Genomic DNA, 19,287 nt, shown 5'->3' with positions numbered 1-19,287 from the left:
ATTTAATATGCCCATCATGAAGAAACTGGCATTTGGTGACCTTGATTTCTGGTTATGATGTACAATAGGTTATTGTAAAGCACAATTGGATGATGATTATGTGTAAATTGCTTTGAGAATGCCCATTGAGAAGTGAATCATAAATGTATGAAATAATTCATACAGAAGCTGGGGCCATGCTATATCAGGGTTAGAACTTTTGAAACTCCTACTTCTGACAACCAGTGTCATGAAGGAAGATGAGAATCCAGTCTTATGCATGTTTCACCAGAAGTAAATCAGTGAAGTAACTATATAGATATTGAGGTGATACATGTTTCCCTCCATCCTTTGATAACAAATGAATGGTCACATTTTGGGCCAAATGAAATTTCAGAGAAATCTTCAAAGCCAACCCTGCATAGAATGTATTATAGCAATCTGATTTGGAGGTAGCAGAAGCATGGATAACAATGGTAGGCCTCTTTTTCCAGCAGTGGGTAAAGCTGATGAGTCAGGCAGAACTGATAGTAGGCAGTGCTAGCCACAGTGGCACCTGCAATTCCAACAACAAAGCCAGGTCCAGGGGCACCCTCAGGCCCCACATCTGGTCCATCAGGGAAAACTAGGGTTGCCAAGTCGAATTCAAGGAATATCTGGGGACTTTGGGGGTGGAGTCAGAAACAAGCATAATTGAACTCCAAAGGGAGTTCCAGCCATCACATTTAAAGGGACCGCACACCTCTTCCCTCCATTGGAAATAATGAAAGATAGGGGCACCTTCTTTTGGGGCTCATAGAATTGGACCCCCTGCTCCAATCCTTTTGAAACTTGGGGGGTATTTTGTGGAGAGGCACTGGATCCTATACTGCAAATTTGGTGCCTCTGCCTCCAAAAACAGCCGCCCCAGATACCCACAGATCAATTCTCCATTATTTCCTATGGCAATCGTCTCCACAGGGAATAATAGAGTTCCCAGCAGACATTTCCCTCCCCTCCCCCCGCTTTCTGATGACCCTGAAGCGGGAGGAGGCCCTCCAAACCTGGGGATCCCCTGCCCACACCTGGGGATTGGTAACCCTAGGGAAAACATAAGAAGAAACTTGCTGGATCAGACTAGTGGTCCATCTAATCTCACAACTTGTTTCATGCAATGGTTAACTAGTTACCCTGGAAGGCAACAAGCTGGGTATGGAGTCTATTTAGAACTTTACTTCCTCTGAATGTGGAAGATCCCTTTAGCTATTATGGCTAGTAGCTATTGATGGGCCTGTCCTCCATGAATTTGGCTGATCCTCTTTTAGAGTCATCAGTGGAGTGGACAGTGCGGAACAGGTCTCACACATCCACTGTTACTGGTTCTACCTTGTCTACATTGCTTGTACTTCCATAGTTCATTTCAGGGCTTTTTTTGTAGCAGGAACTCCTTTGCATATTAGGCCACACACCGCTGATGTAGCCAATCCTCCAAGGCTTACAGGGCTCTTAGCACAATGCCTACTGTAAGCACTAGGAGGACTGGCTACATCAGGAGGGTGTGGCCTAATATGCAAATGAGTTTCTGCTACAAAAAAAAGCCCTGGTTCATTGAGACATGACATGCCCCAAGCAGTGTTCCCTCTAAGCTGCAGAGTCTTGTGAGCAAAAATTCTACTTTGTGAGTTACGGTACTTTGTGAGCATTAAAGTTATGAGCTACTGGCATTAAAGTTGTGAGCTACTGCATAAATTAGTGTGCTCTGGGGTCATCCTTCCTGAGCTAAGACAAAAATGTGTGAGCTGGAGGCTAAAAATCTGTGAGCTAGCTCACGCTAACTCAGCTTAGAGGGAACACTGGCCCCAAATTTAATCTGTTCATGTAGTTTATTCATTCCTGCTCAGCTTGACTTGGAAGAAAGTAGGAACAACTAAAACATGAAGAAGGAAAAGGAATCACAATTTCCCCATGCTTTCCCATCATGTCAGAATGGACCTTTCACAGGTCTGTCTGGTGAGTTGTATGAACTTGCCAAAGTCAGAGGAAAGATGAGAAAAGTCTAATTTCAAAGAGAAACAAGAATATACAGGAACTGTGAGGATCTTGTGTTTCCTGGTTCCCCGCCCTTGCACCCGCTTCACCTGCTAAGCCACCCTGAGCCCAACTGAAATAAAATAGGATGTTCATCCAATTAAATATTTAATTATGGACCAAAGTTCCACTGACATCAAGATTTGCTTCACACCCACTGTCACGTCACTGGTGGTAGCTTCTTCAATTAGGCTTCAGTGCTCACTGTTTTGTTCCTCTGACTCCATCCATGTCCTGATTCCTGAGTAGTAAACACGTGACCTGCTGTGGAGAGCCAATGCTTGCTAACTTCTTTGCCCTGTGGCCCTCAGAGGGTCAGCTCAGCTCATGGGAGTGGGGTTAAATCTTTACAGATGAGACTGTCTTTCTCTTCCAATAATAATTTTGGGTTGCCTTTTCTCTCCACAGTTGCCAGAGCAAGAGGTGGTGAATTTGTTCATCCCCATGCAGGCAGTGGGTGCCATTATTGGAAAGAAGGGCCAACACATTAAACAGCTGGCGAGATTTGCAGGAGCTTCTATCAAAGTAAGTCCCTTTCTGGACTGGCCCCTTGGGCAATTGGGAAGCCTTTCTGTGTTGTGCCCATCCTGCCTCATTCTTTGCTATCCCTCCAGTGTCATCTCCCTGCTTTAGAAGCCCTGAATGGCCAACTCCTGCTCAAAGTAGAGGCAATTTCCATGGCAAAAGAGTGCCAGGATCTGTTTATCATTTGTTTTGCACCTCTCAGGAACACTGAGTGCTGCCTTTTTGTGCTCTGCATACATTTTTTATCAGTCATGTTTGTATGCCACCCTTTTTTCAAGGAACATGAGGCATTTTTTTAAAAAAAAGTTGAAATTGCCATCAAGCACTCATGCATTCTGCAAACAAAGAGGGTCTGCTGGTTAATGGGCAAAAGAGAGAGGCAGGCTGAACACCTTTCTCAGATAGTAGCTTCTGTTAGGATGGACTGGACTGTGGACCCTGATATAAAAAAATCAGTCGTCTCCTCTCAGTCCTCATGTGAATGCAGAGAAGGCAGCTAGTTGCTGACACCGGGCAATTGATATGCTTAGGAAATGACTCATGGATGGAGACTGACTCAAGTTACTCTTGGGGTTTGCTGATGAGTGGGCCTGACCAACTCTGAATGTCATCAGTGAGTAAGGTTTGGGCTATATGTGGCCAATTGGAGGAGTCTTGTGTATGAATAATCAAGAATTAGGGCTGCTGTTATATTTAGATAGAAGCTTGTGATGCACCCAAACTGCTGCAGAATCTGTCTGGTTATACTGTGGCCTCTAATAAAGCAATGTCTGGATTTGTATTTTTTAAAATCTTTTTTTTTTATTATTTTGGGGCTGAATCCAAATAAAGGATCTCCCTCTCTTTCTCCTGGGGTTTGAGGGAATTTCAAGAGCCATACTGGCTAAAACTTGAGTGGGAAACATACAAAAATCTTGGGTCCCCTCTTTGTGGAAGAAGTGCCTTCTGTTTGCACAAAGGTACTTTAGGATGCAGTCCATTGATCCATTTGTGTTGCTCCTATTTTGTACTGAGAGGTCAAGCTACAGCAAATAAAATTTGTTATCTAAAATATATAGTGTACACAATAATGTAATCAAAAACATAGGGCCTGAATATCAGGCTTCATTAAGTTATTGAGAATCAGTTTTACATAAGCTATTAGGAGTCCCTTATACAAAGTTAATAAGTACCAAATGACCAACAAAAACACATATGTGTTGGTTGTTGGGTACTAATCACCTTTGTATGAGGGACTTCTAACAGTTTATGTAAAACTGATTCTCAGTGACTTTTAATGCAGCTTGATAGCCAGGCCCTTATTTTTAAATTACATTATTGAGCATGCTATATATAACATTTTTGAAACAAATTCCTTTGAGGAATTCTCAGTTCATTTTTGGTTGAGTTTGCTTCCCCCTTCTCCTTTGCTTGTTTCATCTTTCAAAATGAAACCCCATTTCAGTGATCTTTCTGGTCATGTGTAAATGAGAAGTTCCTTATCAAGATGAAGCATGCAGAGATCATGCCATGGATCACTTTCTCAGAATAGCATTGTTAGATCCTGCCTCCCTCCTCCTTTTTAGGTCAAGCACTTGTCCAGAGAGGGACTGGGTGTTCCATTCTTGGTGTGCAGTGAGAGAGGCAGGAGGAGCCTTGTCCCTTCCAAACCAACAAGGAGACAAACAAAACTTGGACCTTAAATCTCTTGGCTGCCTTGAACTCAAATCCAAATCAAACCAAACCTGATTCCTCCCCACCAAATTTTGTGGTTTGGTACAGGTTCAAGGCAGCCAAGCATTTGGGTTTTGTTTTGGCTCACAGAAGAAAACCTCTTCAAACCAGTTTTTCAGTTTGCTTTGATTCCCTTCTTGTAACTTTTGCACCAAAATAAAATCCTGCAACCATCTGGCACAGAACCACCTTTCACTTCTAGGTTCTTTACAGCACAAGTGACAGTCTTTAGTGACAGTCTTAGTAAAGATAAAAAATACTTTGTGGACACCAGTTTAGAAGCATTTGCCTTTAACTAAGGAGCTTGTTGATGCGATCCTATAATGCCACAACTGCAGGCAAGCTGTATTCTGCTTGACTTCAGTGATGTGCAGGCAGCCATGCTTAAAAAGAGACAATCTCATGAAACCTAGTCTTTAGGCAGTGATGTGGGATTGGTGTTCCTTATTGTATTCTTTGTGGTTTACAGATTGCACCCGCTGAGAGTCCAGATGCCAGTGAGAGGATGGTTATCATTACTGGGCCTCCAGAAGCACAATTCAAGGCCAGTATTTAGCAGATTTGTTTCACACAGTGATCAATAGTATTTCTTTACACACATCAACCCCTGGTACTGTTAAAGAGACAACAGACATCCAAGAGGAGGAGACAGTACTGCTGGCTTGACCTAGCAAGGCTAAGCAAGCAAGCAGTTGTTGAATCTAGCTCCAGAAACAGAGGGGGTGGGAAGATGTAGGACTGTACAAATCCTGAAGTCTTAGTTCCCAACACGAAGTGCATCATGAAGGTGCCAGCAACTTTTTGCACTAGGGATGCTAGCTTCCAGGTGGAAGTAGGAGAACCAGAGGTTCCGTGTAACCAGCCTCAATAAAGAACCAAAACTGCAGAAATTTATATATAATTGAACCAAGTAGAAAATTAAGCCACATATAATAGTAACTGAAGTCACATATTAATATTGGAAATCAAGCCACAGAATAATGAAAATAAAACCACATCAAAATGAAGTCTGGTATAGCAATAAAGGAGGGAACTTAGCATAGTGGGATAAAACCACTGTTCGGGGAATTTCTGTTGTACCCCTAACAATATAAAATCCAAACCCTGCAATTATCAGAAAAGGCTAATACATACTAACTAGTAAGTTTTAAGACCTCGTAGATAAACTTTCTTAGACTCCATGTATAGAAAAACAAACAGTTTATTAGACTCCAAGTTTCTCTTTTAGACAGAAGGCTTCAAATATAGTTAGAAAGGCAAAACAAGAGATTACATTAGTACAGTTGCTCATACAGTTCTTTTAGACAGAAGGCTTCAAATGGATAGAAAACAAAAGAGTTAGATAGATTTAGTACATTTCAGTTTCTCCTTTTGACTTAAAAAGACTCCTTTAGAAGCCTTAAAATATATGGATAGAAAACAAAACAGAAAACAGTTACACAGTTAGAATTCAGTCAAGCCTAAAGCATAACATACAACAAGCAGAGAGCATAATGAAAAATATACGTCCCAACAGGGCTCTGTGTTCAATATTTGAGGCCTCAAGGATTGTTAATTTCTGGGCTAGACTGACAAAGAGGTCCCTGCCTCTGATACAGTCAAGCCTAAAGCATAACATACAACAAGCAGAGAGCATAATGAAAAATATACGTCCCAACAGGGCTCTGTGTTCAATATTTGAGGCCTCAAGGATTGTTAATTTCTGGGCTAGACTGACAAAGAGGTCCCTGCCTCTGATACAGTCCCGCCTTTTGCTCAAAAGTGCAGGGTTTCTAAAGGCTTCAGCACATCTCTTTATCAGACCTACTGGGTCACACTGCACTTCTGATGTAAACAATTTTACAGCGAAATGTAAACAATCAGAGCTCAGATTGCCCTCACCCTTCACCTACTTTTGTACCAGGGTTCCTCCATCTTGTTTCCTCCTTGCCATATATGGACCTTACCATATAGGGAAATTCCTGTCCTTAAAAGACACTCAACTTTCACCCACTTAGCAATATGAACCCATGATAGTGCTGAATAGCTTAGAACTCTGGTGGCCAAGTTCATAACTGCAGCCAAAAGCCAGAGAAATATAGAGGCTTCTAAGGTGTTTGAAGAGCTTAATGCTCATTTCATAACAGCATGGCTGCTTTCAGAATGAGTTCTTGTAGCCAATTTCATAAAGAGTATGTTTAAGATCATAAAGGGGGCCAACTTAAAGAGAAATATAGAAACTTAAGATCTTTGAAGAGCTTAGTGTCCATTTCATGAGACCCAACCCAAAATTCCGCGACAACCACCTTTCAGTAAAGTCTGTTAAAGTCTAATGAGGAATGTAAATCCAAATCTTCCAATCCAAAGATGGTGAAGACTTTGCCAAGATTTTAGATGTTGCGCTCGATTAGTGCCTCAAAGCATTCTTGCCATGTCTTGATTGTTAAAATTCAGCTAGAGAAGAAGCAATGGTGAAATGGGGACAATGGAGTACTATCCCGTCCTCTAAGTACTTCCTGTGCATAGCTGCGTGGAATCTTTATGCTTAAGTGCATTTGGAAATAATCCTGGAAGATCTGTCTTCACAATCTTTGGATTGGAAGATTTAGATTTACATTCCTCACTGGACTTTAACGGACTTTATTGAAAGGTGGTTTTATCCCACTATGCTAAGTTCCCTCCTTTATTGCTATATCAGACTTCATTTTGATGAGGTTTAATTTTCATTATTCTGTGGCTTGATTTCCAATACTAATATGTGGCTTCAGTTACTATTATATGTGGCTTAATTTTCTACTTGGTTCAATTATATATAAATTTCTACAGTTCTGGTTCTTTATTGAGGCTGGTAGCATTCTCTTACCTTTCCGTGATTTCTCTTTGGTTGCTCAGCTTCCAGGTGGGGATCCCCTGGAATTACTGCTCATCTCAGGATTTGTACTGTTGTTGGCCGCCCTGAGCCTGCTCCGGCGGGGAGGGCGGGATATAAATAAAATTAAGAAAAAAAAGAAAAAAAAAAGATCTCCAGACTACAGAGATCAGTTCCCCTGGAGAAAGTGAATGTTTTGGAGTGTGGACTCAGTAGCATTATACCCCCGAGGTCTCTGTCCTCACCAGACTCCATTCCGAAATCTCCAGGAGTTTCCCATCTCCCACTAGTGGCCAGTGCTTTGTGCACATTATTTTCCTCCTTGACTGAGTCTTTCAAGGCTCAAGGGCTTCCTCCAGTGCCATACAGCAGCTGTATCTCTTATCCCCAAAGGACTGACTTTTTGCATGGCTTCACTGCTTCATTTGAGCAAAGCACGGAAGAGCTGCATGTAGAAAGGGATTTTTTTGTCCACCATTTAAAAAAAATTATTTACCTCATTTATAGAGATGACCGTTCTCACTGAGACTCAAGGTGGATTACAAAATAGATAAACAATTTGATCAAACAGTCTAAGACATCCAGTAAACAATGCAGTATGGTTAGGATTACAGAAGTAGAACACTATGCAAATAGATAACTGTCATGACATAATGTAATGCAAACAGTGGGTCACACAGGCAAAAGCTGAACAGTAAAAGCAAGGTGATACATTTTGGGTGATGTTTTCTGTGCCCTTGCTACTCAGGCCAGTTACAATCAAGGTGCGACAACTATTGGTGTAACTCTCAGCATTAATATGAATCTGAATACTGGGAACTCTTCCCCTTAAGACAGAAAAGCCATCCTATTCCCATTGGGGGCAAAATGGTTTACCAGCCCACTTTTTAATTTTAATGGACACTGTTGTGGCCATAAGATGAGACTTCTTATGGAAGTTTACCAGCCAATCTATTTGTTCTCCTAGGCCCAAGGACGAATATTTGGGAAACTGAAAGAAGAAAACTTCTTCAATCCAAAAGAAGAAGTGAAGCTTGAAGCCCATATCAAGGTGCCTTCCTCTGCAGCAGGCCGTGTGATAGGAAAAGGTGGCAAAACGGTAGGTGGGGCAGTTCTGCTCAGGTTCAAGGGAAGCAGCTGAAAGCACACCATGTTCTGCAATTGGAAGCAGATGCTGCTTTGGGTTTGGATTGATTTGCTTGAGTGGATGTGAGGGAAGGCAAAGCATGAACATCCCAGAGGTTTTGTAATCCCCTATTCATCATGTCATTAACTTGCAAGTATCCTGAATTGCTAAAATGAAACCCAGAGGGCTTGATGAAATGGTTTTTGTCACATTTACTGTTGCAGGTGAATGAACTACAGAACTTAACTAGCGCAGAAGTAATCGTACCACGTGACCAAACACCTGACGAAAATGAGGAAGTTGTTGTCAAAATTATCGGTCACTTCTTTGCCAGTCAGGTGCAGTACTACTTAAACATCAGAATAAATTAGCAAGGGAAAGACAAGTTTTAAGTGGTTTGGGATTTTTAAAATGATGAATGTTAAAGATAACACAGATTGTATATATTTGAAAGTACAACAAATGGATTCAGAAATTCAATGATGTTAAGGAGGGGGGACTGCATAACCAAAGCCTTTTCTTGGGACATTGGGGCCTTTTCACGCAAAGATTTTGTTGTTGCTTTTCTTGCAGCTTTTCCCCAAGATTCCTCAATTCCCATTTTTGATGTTGCCTTTCTGTGGTTTTCTTCTGTTTTCACACATTGGATAAAATGTGGTTTGCGGAAGCAACACAAGGAATGATGAGGAAAATAAAAAAAAAATACAACTAAACAAGGAAGTGAAGAAAGGCTGGGGGAAAATGGCACCCAAATGTTGTGGGGTGGGGTCTCCATGTTGAAAGACTTACCAACAGTTGGATTCTTTAAGTTTCAAAATCTATCAATGATGTTAAGGGGGGGAGGGGACTGCATAACCAAAGCCTTTTCTTAGGACATTGGGGCCTTTTCACACAAAGATTTTGTTGTTGCTTTTCTTGCAGCTTTTCCCCAAGATTCCTCAATTCCCATTTTTGCTTTTAAGCACTATCTGCTTTTATGCAGTATTTTGGTGGGTCACAGGGTGATGGCCTGGAAGCATTCTTTCAGCAAGGCAAGTAGTTAATAGATGATAGAATTATATGCTTCACACCTGGCCTTCTAGGCCTTGCTCAGTGGGCCTTTCACACACAGTATTTACTTTCCCATAGTGCTGAACTGACACTATAAAGGATCTTAATCTGAGCCTGTCTTCAAGGTTTATCATATACATTCAGGATGCCATTTTTTTACAGGCTGCACTCTTCTCTTTTTAATGCTAGAATTTTTTTTCCTCCTCTGCTGCAGACTGCACAGCGCAAGATCAGGGAAATTGTCCAGCAGGTGAAACAGCAGGAACAGAAACACCCTCAGGGAGCCCCTGCCTCGCAGCGCAGCAAATGAGGCTCCAGGTGCTAGCCAACAACTGATGAATGTAGCCCTTCCAACACCTGACAGCATAACCGAACAGGGAGCAAACCAAAGACTATCTGGAGGCATCCAAGTCTGCCCAAGGGGGCTGGGACTCTGCAGAGGACTTCCAGTAACACAGGCCGGTGGGGGGGGGGGGTCAACGAGTAGGGGACTGCCTCCTTCATGCCACAGCCTACATGGAGTCTGTCTAACAGTACAACGCTATCCCTTTAGTTGGACTAACATAGGCGGAAATTTTGCAGACAAACCCATTCAGAACCTTTTCTGTACATGTGTGTACATAACTAGGAAAGCATTCTTTTTTTTTTTTACACAGTGCATGGGCTGCTGTACAGGACAGCATTAATATATTTTAGAATTAATATAGCTAACTGAACTAACTCCAGTCTTTAATTTCTTTTTAAAACAGTTACATTTTGTTTTTAGAACATGCAGGCTTTTCTAGACTTAAATGGAAAGAATCTAGTCAATTATGGATTTCTAACAGAAAGTAGGATGGAGAGATAGGATTGCCAGCAGCAACATTTAAAACAGGAGTAAAAAAAATGAACTATATTTAGAAGGATTTTAGGAAGACTGATGGCATCTGCATGCCATCTTGGATCGCCTGTATGTGCCAACAGAAGGGATACCGTCTCGTTAGCAGAGGAATCTCTATGCATTTCTTTCTCCAGCTCATGTGACCTTCTCTTTGCTTCACAGATCTCAAAACTGGTTTTTGCATACAGTCTCTCCTTTTATACCACCCGACAATGCAGTGCTCCGAGTAAACACATAATAGAAAAGACAAAAAACAAATCTACCCAGCCACAACTTCCACTTTGCTTATCAGGATGCCAAGCTTCAGTGAGACCTAAATTTCCAGGGCGGGGGGATCTCTCACCCAGCTCACTGGAAAACTGCACACTTGGTACATTATTGCATGTAGGATGCTGCCACCAATACTGTGGGAAGTGGGTTTTTAAAATGGGGATTGACAAGAGGTTGTTGGCCCAGGGCATGAAAATTGCAACTTTTTTTCAAAAAGAAAAAAAACAAACGAACTACCTCAGGTGTTTTCATACCTCAGCACCTTGCTCTTGTGTATCCCTTTTTGAGATTTTGTATGCCTTGTAAAACTGAGAGTTGGAGCATTTTTTATTTTTTTAATAAAAATGAGTTGGAAATAAATTTAGACAAAGACAGCTGGCAGGTAGAAGAAAGCATCATTCTGCATGATGACTATTCTGTATTATTCTTCTGCTAGATAAGAGCCACTGGCCTTGAAACAGTTAATAATAAAAGGATAGAAGTGCAAGAGACACTGGAGCAGAACTCCTGAGTTTGACAGGTTGAACACCATTAGAGTTTTCTGTGCTAACAGATGGATGTTTTACTGGTTTCTGTGAACGTATTGTTGTACCAACAGAGTGCAATGCCAGTTTTCTCTACTTCAACCAGTGTTCTGTGAAAAAAGAAATATATCCAGCTAACAAGAGTCTGAACTCAGTAGTTTTATTTAAGTAACTTGCTATAAAGTATGAAAGTGGGTGGTATGGGAACACACCTCTCTAGAGCCTCTCTCTCCTGTCTTAATGAGAGGGAAGGTCATGAGTAAGCTGGTGAGGTCAAAGTGCAGAACAGAAATACAGGTACTTTCAGACCTGCTTGCACTATAGTGACATTTAAATATCATTGGAGGTAAGTTAAGGACAACAGCTATTGGCTTAGAAGGCAGAATCCAATTTTTTAAATATTCCACACTGAGAATCTAGCAAAGCAGCTATGACCAAAAAGCATCACATGGATGTAAGACTGAACCAACAGCTGGTATCCAAGCAACTACACAATCTTCAGTCTAATATATGCTGTGAGTGCTCACAGGCATCTCTGTGTAGAGGGTTAACATATGCTAAAATAATAAAGAGGCTAACCTCCTCCAGACTTAACAGATAAAAAAAATGAAGCCAGTATGCTACAAGATAATCTGCTAACTAACACTAGGCAACATGGTATAGATATGATTTGAGGTTGACTATGATAAGTTTATTTTTATATCCCGCCCTCCCCCGCCGATGGCGGGCTCAGGGCGGCTCACAGACACGGAACACGGAGCAAGCTAACTTTGTACTTTCAAATAGCTGCTTCCAAGTAGTGGCAGACTGCTGATGTTGGCTCTCAAGCAACAGAATATGCCCTTAGAGCAATGGCCAGAGGTATACTGTTGCAGCTGGTGAGGCTCGTAAGCAGCATCTTCGGCACATAGTTCTCAGATAAGCAGTACTTAAATAGTATTCTGCTTGTATTATTATAAACCCACTAAAAATTCTTTATTCAGCAGCTAAAACTAAACCAGTAGCTGAATCCTTGTTTGAATCTTGACTGAGATATAACCACACAGTTACTTGAATAGCACAAAAGATTAAATTTACATGGCAGTAATTAAGAGGCAGAGCTGACCTACCTACCATACTGTACTTTACAGAGGTATGCTGAAGATTACTGAGGAAATGCAATCATTTTGAGCTACATATTTTAAAATGTTAATCGAGGTTATAAAATATGATTACCCTTCCATAACAAAATTCAGCAAGAACCACCACATTGGGTTTATACCCTTCTATCCCTTAACAAGCTGCCATTCACTCTGAGCATATGCCAGAGAAGAAATAAAAGCCTTGTCTATTGAAGTGATGTTTTAAGTTCTGCTTTGCAGAACTATCTGCTTTCAAATCATTTTCCCATTATGTCCATCATCTCTTAAGTATGCTGCAGAAACAGAGACACATACAGTAGTATATATCCAGCTGTCTTTGCTGCAGGATGCACAGGAGAATCTAGAGTGATCCTAAAAGTGTGATTTCATACATGTTCCTAATTTGTTGTATACTAGTTATGTTTATGGACTGGGAATCTGTGAGCAAATGCAGCTTCCAAGCACCATTACCAGCACAAACAGGTATGCTAGATAATTTCATATAACAGTGGCTATAACTGGGCTGAGTGATCATTTTACTATTTTTCAGTTATACTGTATGACTGTAACTGCTGCCTTGCTGTTTGCCAAGTATATGGATTGTAAACAGACTCAGTAATTGCTCAAAGCACTAAATAAGTATTGTCAATTTGTATAGGGCACAGTGCTGGCTACAAGGCTGTCTGTAATTACAAAGTACACCTTCTTGTAGTTTTCTGTCTAGTAAATAACACTCTTCTTCAAGCAACTGTTCTCCCCGCCCCCCACTAAACTTGCAATTAGCCTTTCTTGCTGTACTTCAAGCTTTTTTAGGGATTGAAGCTCCTTTCTGCCATCTGTGGGCAACCCTATACCAGACAAACTGACAGAAGAGGGTAAACTTACCTTCTTTTCCTTTTTTTTTTGCCATCAAGTCACAGTTGACTTATGGAGACCCTGCTGGGTTGTCAAGGCAAGAGACATTCACAAGTGGTTTGCCATTGTCTGCTGCTGCACAGCAATCCTAGACTTCCTTGGCAGTCTCCCATTCAAATACTGTCCAGGACCAACCATGCTTAGCTTCTGAGAACTGACAAGATCAAGCTAGCCTGGGTTATCCAGGTCAGACTCTTAAACAACAGCTTTATGTAACAGCAAAAGTAGGTACAACTGTACTAGGGGGTAATTTCCCCTGTGGGGGAAAAATAATCATTTTTGGAGGACAGGGAGGGCTCCCCTAAACCAGATTCAGGCATAGCCCCACTGGCCCACAGGCATGGCCCTGAATACCACCCCACTCCAGTACAAATTGCTTCCACGCTACCAACATCAGTCCTCAGAATCAGACTTAATTTCTCATAACTGTCTCCCAGGTTTAAAAGTCTCAGGTCTGTAATTACACCATGATATCTCCATATCTACCTCACAATGCTTCGGAATGCACTATTTTTTCTTTCATGCAGCTCTTGGTTTTTTTCCTTACAAATACACAAGTGAGGAACCCACAAGGACACGCTTCCCCCAATCCTTTTGTCCACACTATTTCTTCTCTCTAGCCTCCTAGAAACCCCCATGTACTCTCCCCTTTCCCTGCTTCCTTCCTTCCTTTCCATTCACCAAGCTAACCTACTTTTATTTGTGCCAGTCTTTGGCTTTCCCACCTTCCTCCCCATGACAGCCTCTCCTGGGGAAAACTGTCCAAGTTGTGTGGTGTTAGTTAAGCTGGGCCCCAGTTCAGTAGTGGGAAACCTGCAAAGAATGGCAGGGATATCACTTTATCCTGCCTCCCTGCGCCATACTATTTCATCTTCCCCTGCTTCTGGCAGCCCCCATACCCTCACTCTTTCCTGTTTGCTTCTCTCTCCTACCCAGCTTCTGGCAGCCCCCCATAGCCTTACACTTCTCTGCTTGCTTCTCTTGCTCCCACCCACTAACAAACCTATCTTATCTGCCTCTCCCCATGTTCAACTATATTTATTATTTACTTCATTTATATTCTGCCTTTGACTGCAATGGAGACCTAAAACAATCTCCTGCCCTCCCCTTTATCCTTTGAATAACTAGATTAAATGGACAGCCAGTCCAAAGACACCTAATGAACTTCCACAGCATAGTGGGAATTCAAACTTGGGTTTCCCAGATCCTAGTTTGAAACAGTCTAACCACTATATCATACTGGTTTTCATGAGGTGGCTGTTGTTGAACAACAGCAAGCAGCCAAGCATAACAGTTGTGTGGTATCAAATTGTCCAGTTCTTGCTGCTAGGAATGACTCTGGTAAGTCCTCCCCTCAAAGGCCAAAACAGCTCTGGAAAGGGCCCTGACACCTCCCCCTGGCTTGTCCTAAACAGAAACAAAGGTTTCCAACTGGCAATATTGTGGCTGCCTAGCAACATACACTGAACACATTCATTTCTTAAAGCTACAGGTGCTTCTTTATCATTTGCGGGGGGGTTTTACACACCATTTTGTTTTTAACTTTCAGATTTTTCTGCAAGCCTGGGGCTTTTCACAGGCCTACAGAATGATCTGTCTTGTCTGTTCACAGGCCTAGTTTCGGGATTTAAGAATTCACAAGTGGGATCATGTTGAGAATTAGATATACAGGTGACATAGATATCTTGAAGCATCAACCTACTGGGATTGCTATCCCTCACATTCCCAGTTATAACAAGGCACTTAATATATCTGAAAAATTATTGAATGTTGCCCTGTCACTGATTAAGTTTATTCTTGTCTGCAACCTTATACCACCATCTTAAATTTTTCAGATTAATCTACAATATTCATATGAATTGAAGCCATTTTACTAGATAAGTATTATTTCCATTTTCAGTTTATGAAAGACCTTTTTAACACATTTGCATTTAAATACAGGAATACAAATAAATAAACTCATACAATATATACATTTTAAAATAAACACTGGCCCTCATTTTAGGGCTTCCTCTATGGATTTGTTACAAATCAAAGTTTCTATCATCCCAAAATCACTATCAATCTAAGTTTTAAAACAAATGAACAAATCTGCCTCCCAATGACAGATAATCACTTCATCTGGAGGACTGGAAACATGTCATGGGCTTGTACACTCCCTTGCACATCAATTCCATTCTCTGTTTCTGGGTGCTCTTAATCAAAACTTGCCATGGGGCCCAAACTGGGCAAACTTAAGATTTAGTGCTAACATTAATGTTAAGTGTGGCAAACACTAATTTGCCAAGCTGGACAGCTTAGCAACATGGAAATAGATAAATGGCACACAGGACTATGGCAAATTTCCAGTTCTTCAAAACATAATTTAAAAGATAATAAGTGGAACCAATATCTTTATGCAGTAGTGTGTAGTCCCTGTGAAGAGGACAATATATATATTGCTGCCTTCTTTATGCTATTCAGGTAATTCAAAAGCTACTCAACAGTGAATGTGAAAGCCAGTCTCTCACTAAACTGGCACCATCAACCCATTAAATTTCATTCTTAAACCATTGCTTTATTTCCTTAGGGAATTTCAGCTTGGATGCAGAACTTGCTTTTCAGCTAAGCTTTGGAGCAATCACCCATCCCTGAAATAGAGGCCAGACCAGTGCCTTTGTTTTCCGAGACAGAACTTCTTTTGTAATCAAGGGCACCGTGCAAATGCACCTCTATCAGAGGCCTGATGTCACAGTAGCTGTTGATGAAGTATCTCCCATACCATTCGATTGCGGAAATAAGGCATGTGATGCTGCAAGAAGAAAGCATCTTGAATTACTCAATGTGTTCATTAAGGCAAATGCCAGTCTATGCAGGAGTCAATGCCCAAACATCCTGCTACCATGGAAGAAGAAGAGGTTGGATTTATACCCTCCCCTTCACTCAAAGTGGCTTACAATCTCCTTCCCTTCCTCTCTCCACAACAGGCCCCCTGTGAGGTATGTGGGACTCAGAGAACTCTCAAATAACTGCTTTTGAGACAGCACTTCTGTGAGAACTGTGGCTGACCCAAGGTCACCTAGCAGCTGTATGTAGAGGACTGGGGAATGAAACCCAGTTCTCCTAAATTAGAGTCCATGCACTTAACCATTACACCAAACCAGTAGTTATTTGCTCTTCTCCCTATGGCCCCTGAAATATTTCTTTGCATTAACCTATTCTGCAGGTAATGTGGCACAGGCTTGAATTCCTGAAACATTCTGCAGTAAGGGAACCGCTTTTCCTAAAGTGTTTAACATCACTCACCTGAGTAAATGTAATCGGTTTATCCTTGGAGATAAAGTCTGCATATTTACAAGCAAATATTCCACAGTCACTGCTATTTAACTGTTGAGGAATTTCCTAAGTGGCAAGATGGGTGGAAATAGAGATGCAAAGGTATCTATTAGTTTCTTTTAGCTTTGTTTAAAATTGTAGGTTTACTGAATTTACAAAGATGGAATTTACAAACTACCAAACTTACAATTGGAAACCAAGAGAACAAAGTAGTAGACAAGTGGCACCTTTAAGACCAACTAAATTTTATTCAGAATGTAAGCTTTCGTATGCTCTAAGCAGACTTCATCAGACAAAAATGGAATGGCAAGCAGTCCTAAATACAGAGAAAGTGGGCAGTGAGTTGGCATGTAGAGTCATGGAAATGTTTTTAGCAGATTAAAAGAATCACAAATTGGGGTCTGTGTTTGTTAGTTAGTGTTGCTAACTGGGCTGAAACAACAGTGGAGGGTGATAAAAGGTAGACTGATGTCATAGGTGCGAAGTGCCATAAATCTGGGTATCATTCTGGCTTTAAGTTCTGGGTTTAAATAGAGGGCATTAGTTTCTCAAGAGGTTATAACATCATTATAGTTTGCCATTAGGAAAAAAGAATACATTAAAATATAGTGGAAGAGGGGTTAGTATATGTAATAAGACAAACAGCCAATATCCCATACTCAAATAAGGGATATTGGCTGTTTTATCTTATTACATTGGTTTCTCTTTAGAAACTAATGCCCTCTATTTAAACCCAGAACTAACAAAGCCAGAATGATGCCCAGATTTATGGCATTTCACACCTATGACATCAATCTACTTTTCATCACCCTCTACTGTTGTTTCAGTCCAGTTAACAACACTAACAAACACAGACCCCAATTTGTGATTCTTTTAATCTGCTAGAAACATTTCCATGACTCTACATACTAACTCAGTGCCCACTTTCTCTATATTTAGAACTGCTTGCCATTCCACTTTTGTCTGATGAAGTCTGCTTAGAGCATATGAAAGCTTACATTCTGAATAAAACTTAGTTGGTCTTAAAGGTGCACCTTGTCTACTGCTTTGTTCTATTGCTTCAGACCAACACAGCTGCCCACTTGGATCTATCTAACTGAAAACCAAGCCACAAGAAGAAAAGGATCTGTCATCCCTCCCCCACTATATTAACATGCTTGCCTTACATAAATATTAGACTTCAGAGTTCAAGATATTGTTTATGTACATGTTGTTACCTGCTGAGCCCTGTTTTCCAGGGAAAGGTGGGTTATAAATCCAATCAATCAACCAATAAGATAGGGGGCATTCCAAAAAGACATTCCATGAAATCTACATCGCTTAAGCAGCAAGACCCCTTTGCCACCATAAGGTACAGTTAGTATTTAACTCCAAACAAATTTCTAGACTGAAAGATTAGTATGCAACTCTGTTGTGAGTTCATTTAAGCAATACTATATAAAAGCCCTCAACAAATCCAACATTCAGTGCTTCAGAAGTTTAGTTTGTGATCCATATGTGCCAATGAGCACAGTCTATAAAGTCAAAAGATGCTCACTTACATATGGTTTCATACTGTAAAGCGTCCATGATGAAACATTAATGTCTAGGTTTCTCTTGGCTTTGCTTTCTTCATACAGATATTGTCTGTTCAATAAAGTAAGATACATTTATGGAGGTTCTCCTAAGCACAGAGTGCATCACTATATAAAGTTAACCAAGTCTTTCATAACCAACTTTTTTCAATTCAAAAAATACCATTCAATGGGAAAGATATTGTAAGGGGGGAAAATACAATTCAAAACCACAACAAACAGAGCAGTATTCAAAACCACACATCCCACAATGATCACATTTCATGCAAACAACAGCCATTTTACACAATATTACTGCAAATTAGCATACATTAGATTTCATTAGATTAATGTACTACTGTCTCTGGAGAAAAGTTTATCCATTGAAACTACACTACTACGGTAATTCAGACTGAATGGAAAAGTCAAAAGTTCTGTAAGGTACTAAAAGTAATGACTTTCACAGTAGCTTTGTATACAGTCAGCTATACAGGAACAAAGCTACATATTCAATTGATAACCAGTGGTTTTGGAGTAGCAGCAAGTCCATGTCAAACAGCTGCTGATCTTGGCCATTTGTGAATACCTAAGGTGACAACCCCATACCTTTAATCAGAGGTTTTACAGAGAAATTAGAATAAACTATAAGATAGTAAGGAAAAATAAATTTATCCTATAATTTATTGTTAGTAAGCACCTACTTACAGCAATCTCTTACAGATCTTATAGCCATTGTGTCCCGCTGAGTCAAAATATTTGATTGTCTTTCTCCTCATGTCTACAACCTGTTATTGAAAGAAGGTTGTTAATGAAACAGTCACATTGTATGCCACCTTATACCCTTCCCCTCTTCTATAAAAAATTATAAGACATAGCTAAAATGGACTCACTAATAATCCCCAATGTATCTGGATATGAATGGGTACCAAGATCATATCATGCTGGAACAAGTCTACTCCTTTGGTCCATTTACTGACTGCACTGTAGCCCTCAGAATTTAGCTTCGGATAGAAGAAAGTACTGAAAGCGTAAAGTGCTGGAAGTCCTGGCCTTTTATTACGGTCTACGAGAAGATTCATGTAGAAGTTAATGATCTATAAACACAAGGGGAAATCAAAAAGGAGATTAAAAGATCAGAGATTCTTTGTCTGTCTTGTAACTGGCTAAACTGTGGAATTCTAGAATTTATACCAAGAATTTTCACCCCAACTTCAGAATTACCACATCATTAAGCCAGTGCTGATTTCTTAGTGTCTGAATATCTCCACGTGTGATCTTCAGATTGAAGGCACTACTCAAAACTTCATCCTCTGGGCCACAGCTCAGCACATTTTCTATCTCTCTCTCCATATCCTGAAAGAGCAAGTTTATGCAATGAACACCATGAGCAGAGAGAGAGAG

The 19,287-nt window shown here is 40.7% G+C and overlaps 2 protein-coding genes across 4 annotated transcripts in view; one reads left to right on the top strand and one right to left on the bottom strand.

Annotated features, from left to right (window-relative positions):
* Positions 1-11,125, top strand: part of IGF2BP2 (insulin like growth factor 2 mRNA binding protein 2) — a 104,308-nt gene extending 93,183 nt beyond the window's left edge. For both annotated transcript variants that reach the window (XM_060242018.1, XM_060242019.1), the window contains 5 exons: positions 2,455-2,571; positions 4,754-4,828; positions 8,100-8,231; positions 8,483-8,596; positions 9,523-11,125. In XM_060242018.1, the coding sequence (XP_060098001.1) occupies positions 2,455-2,571; positions 4,754-4,828; positions 8,100-8,231; positions 8,483-8,596; positions 9,523-9,618 (534 nt within the window). In that variant the 3' untranslated portion in view covers positions 9,619-11,125. The remainder of the gene's footprint in view (positions 1-2,454; positions 2,572-4,753; positions 4,829-8,099; positions 8,232-8,482; positions 8,597-9,522) is intronic.
* Positions 11,126-14,900: 3,775 nt separating this feature from the next.
* SENP2 (SUMO specific peptidase 2) overlaps positions 14,901-19,287 on the bottom strand; it is a 29,701-nt gene continuing 25,314 nt past the window's right edge. For both annotated transcript variants that reach the window (XM_060242015.1, XM_060242016.1), the window contains 6 exons: positions 19,108-19,239; positions 18,777-18,980; positions 18,592-18,671; positions 17,875-17,959; positions 16,304-16,399; positions 14,901-15,809 (listed from right to left, as the gene is read on the bottom strand). In XM_060242015.1, coding sequence (XP_060097998.1) covers positions 15,747-15,809; positions 16,304-16,399; positions 17,875-17,959; positions 18,592-18,671; positions 18,777-18,980; positions 19,108-19,239 — 660 coding nt within the window. In that variant the 3' untranslated portion in view covers positions 14,901-15,746. The remainder of the gene's footprint in view (positions 15,810-16,303; positions 16,400-17,874; positions 17,960-18,591; positions 18,672-18,776; positions 18,981-19,107; positions 19,240-19,287) is intronic.

Source organism: Heteronotia binoei, chromosome 6 (assembly GCF_032191835.1).
Source record: "Heteronotia binoei isolate CCM8104 ecotype False Entrance Well chromosome 6, APGP_CSIRO_Hbin_v1, whole genome shotgun sequence".
NCBI classification, from domain to species: Eukaryota; Metazoa; Chordata; class Lepidosauria; order Squamata; family Gekkonidae; genus Heteronotia; species Heteronotia binoei.
The sequence above is the reverse complement of the archived record's forward strand: the minus strand, read 5'-3'. Positions and strand labels throughout refer to the sequence as shown.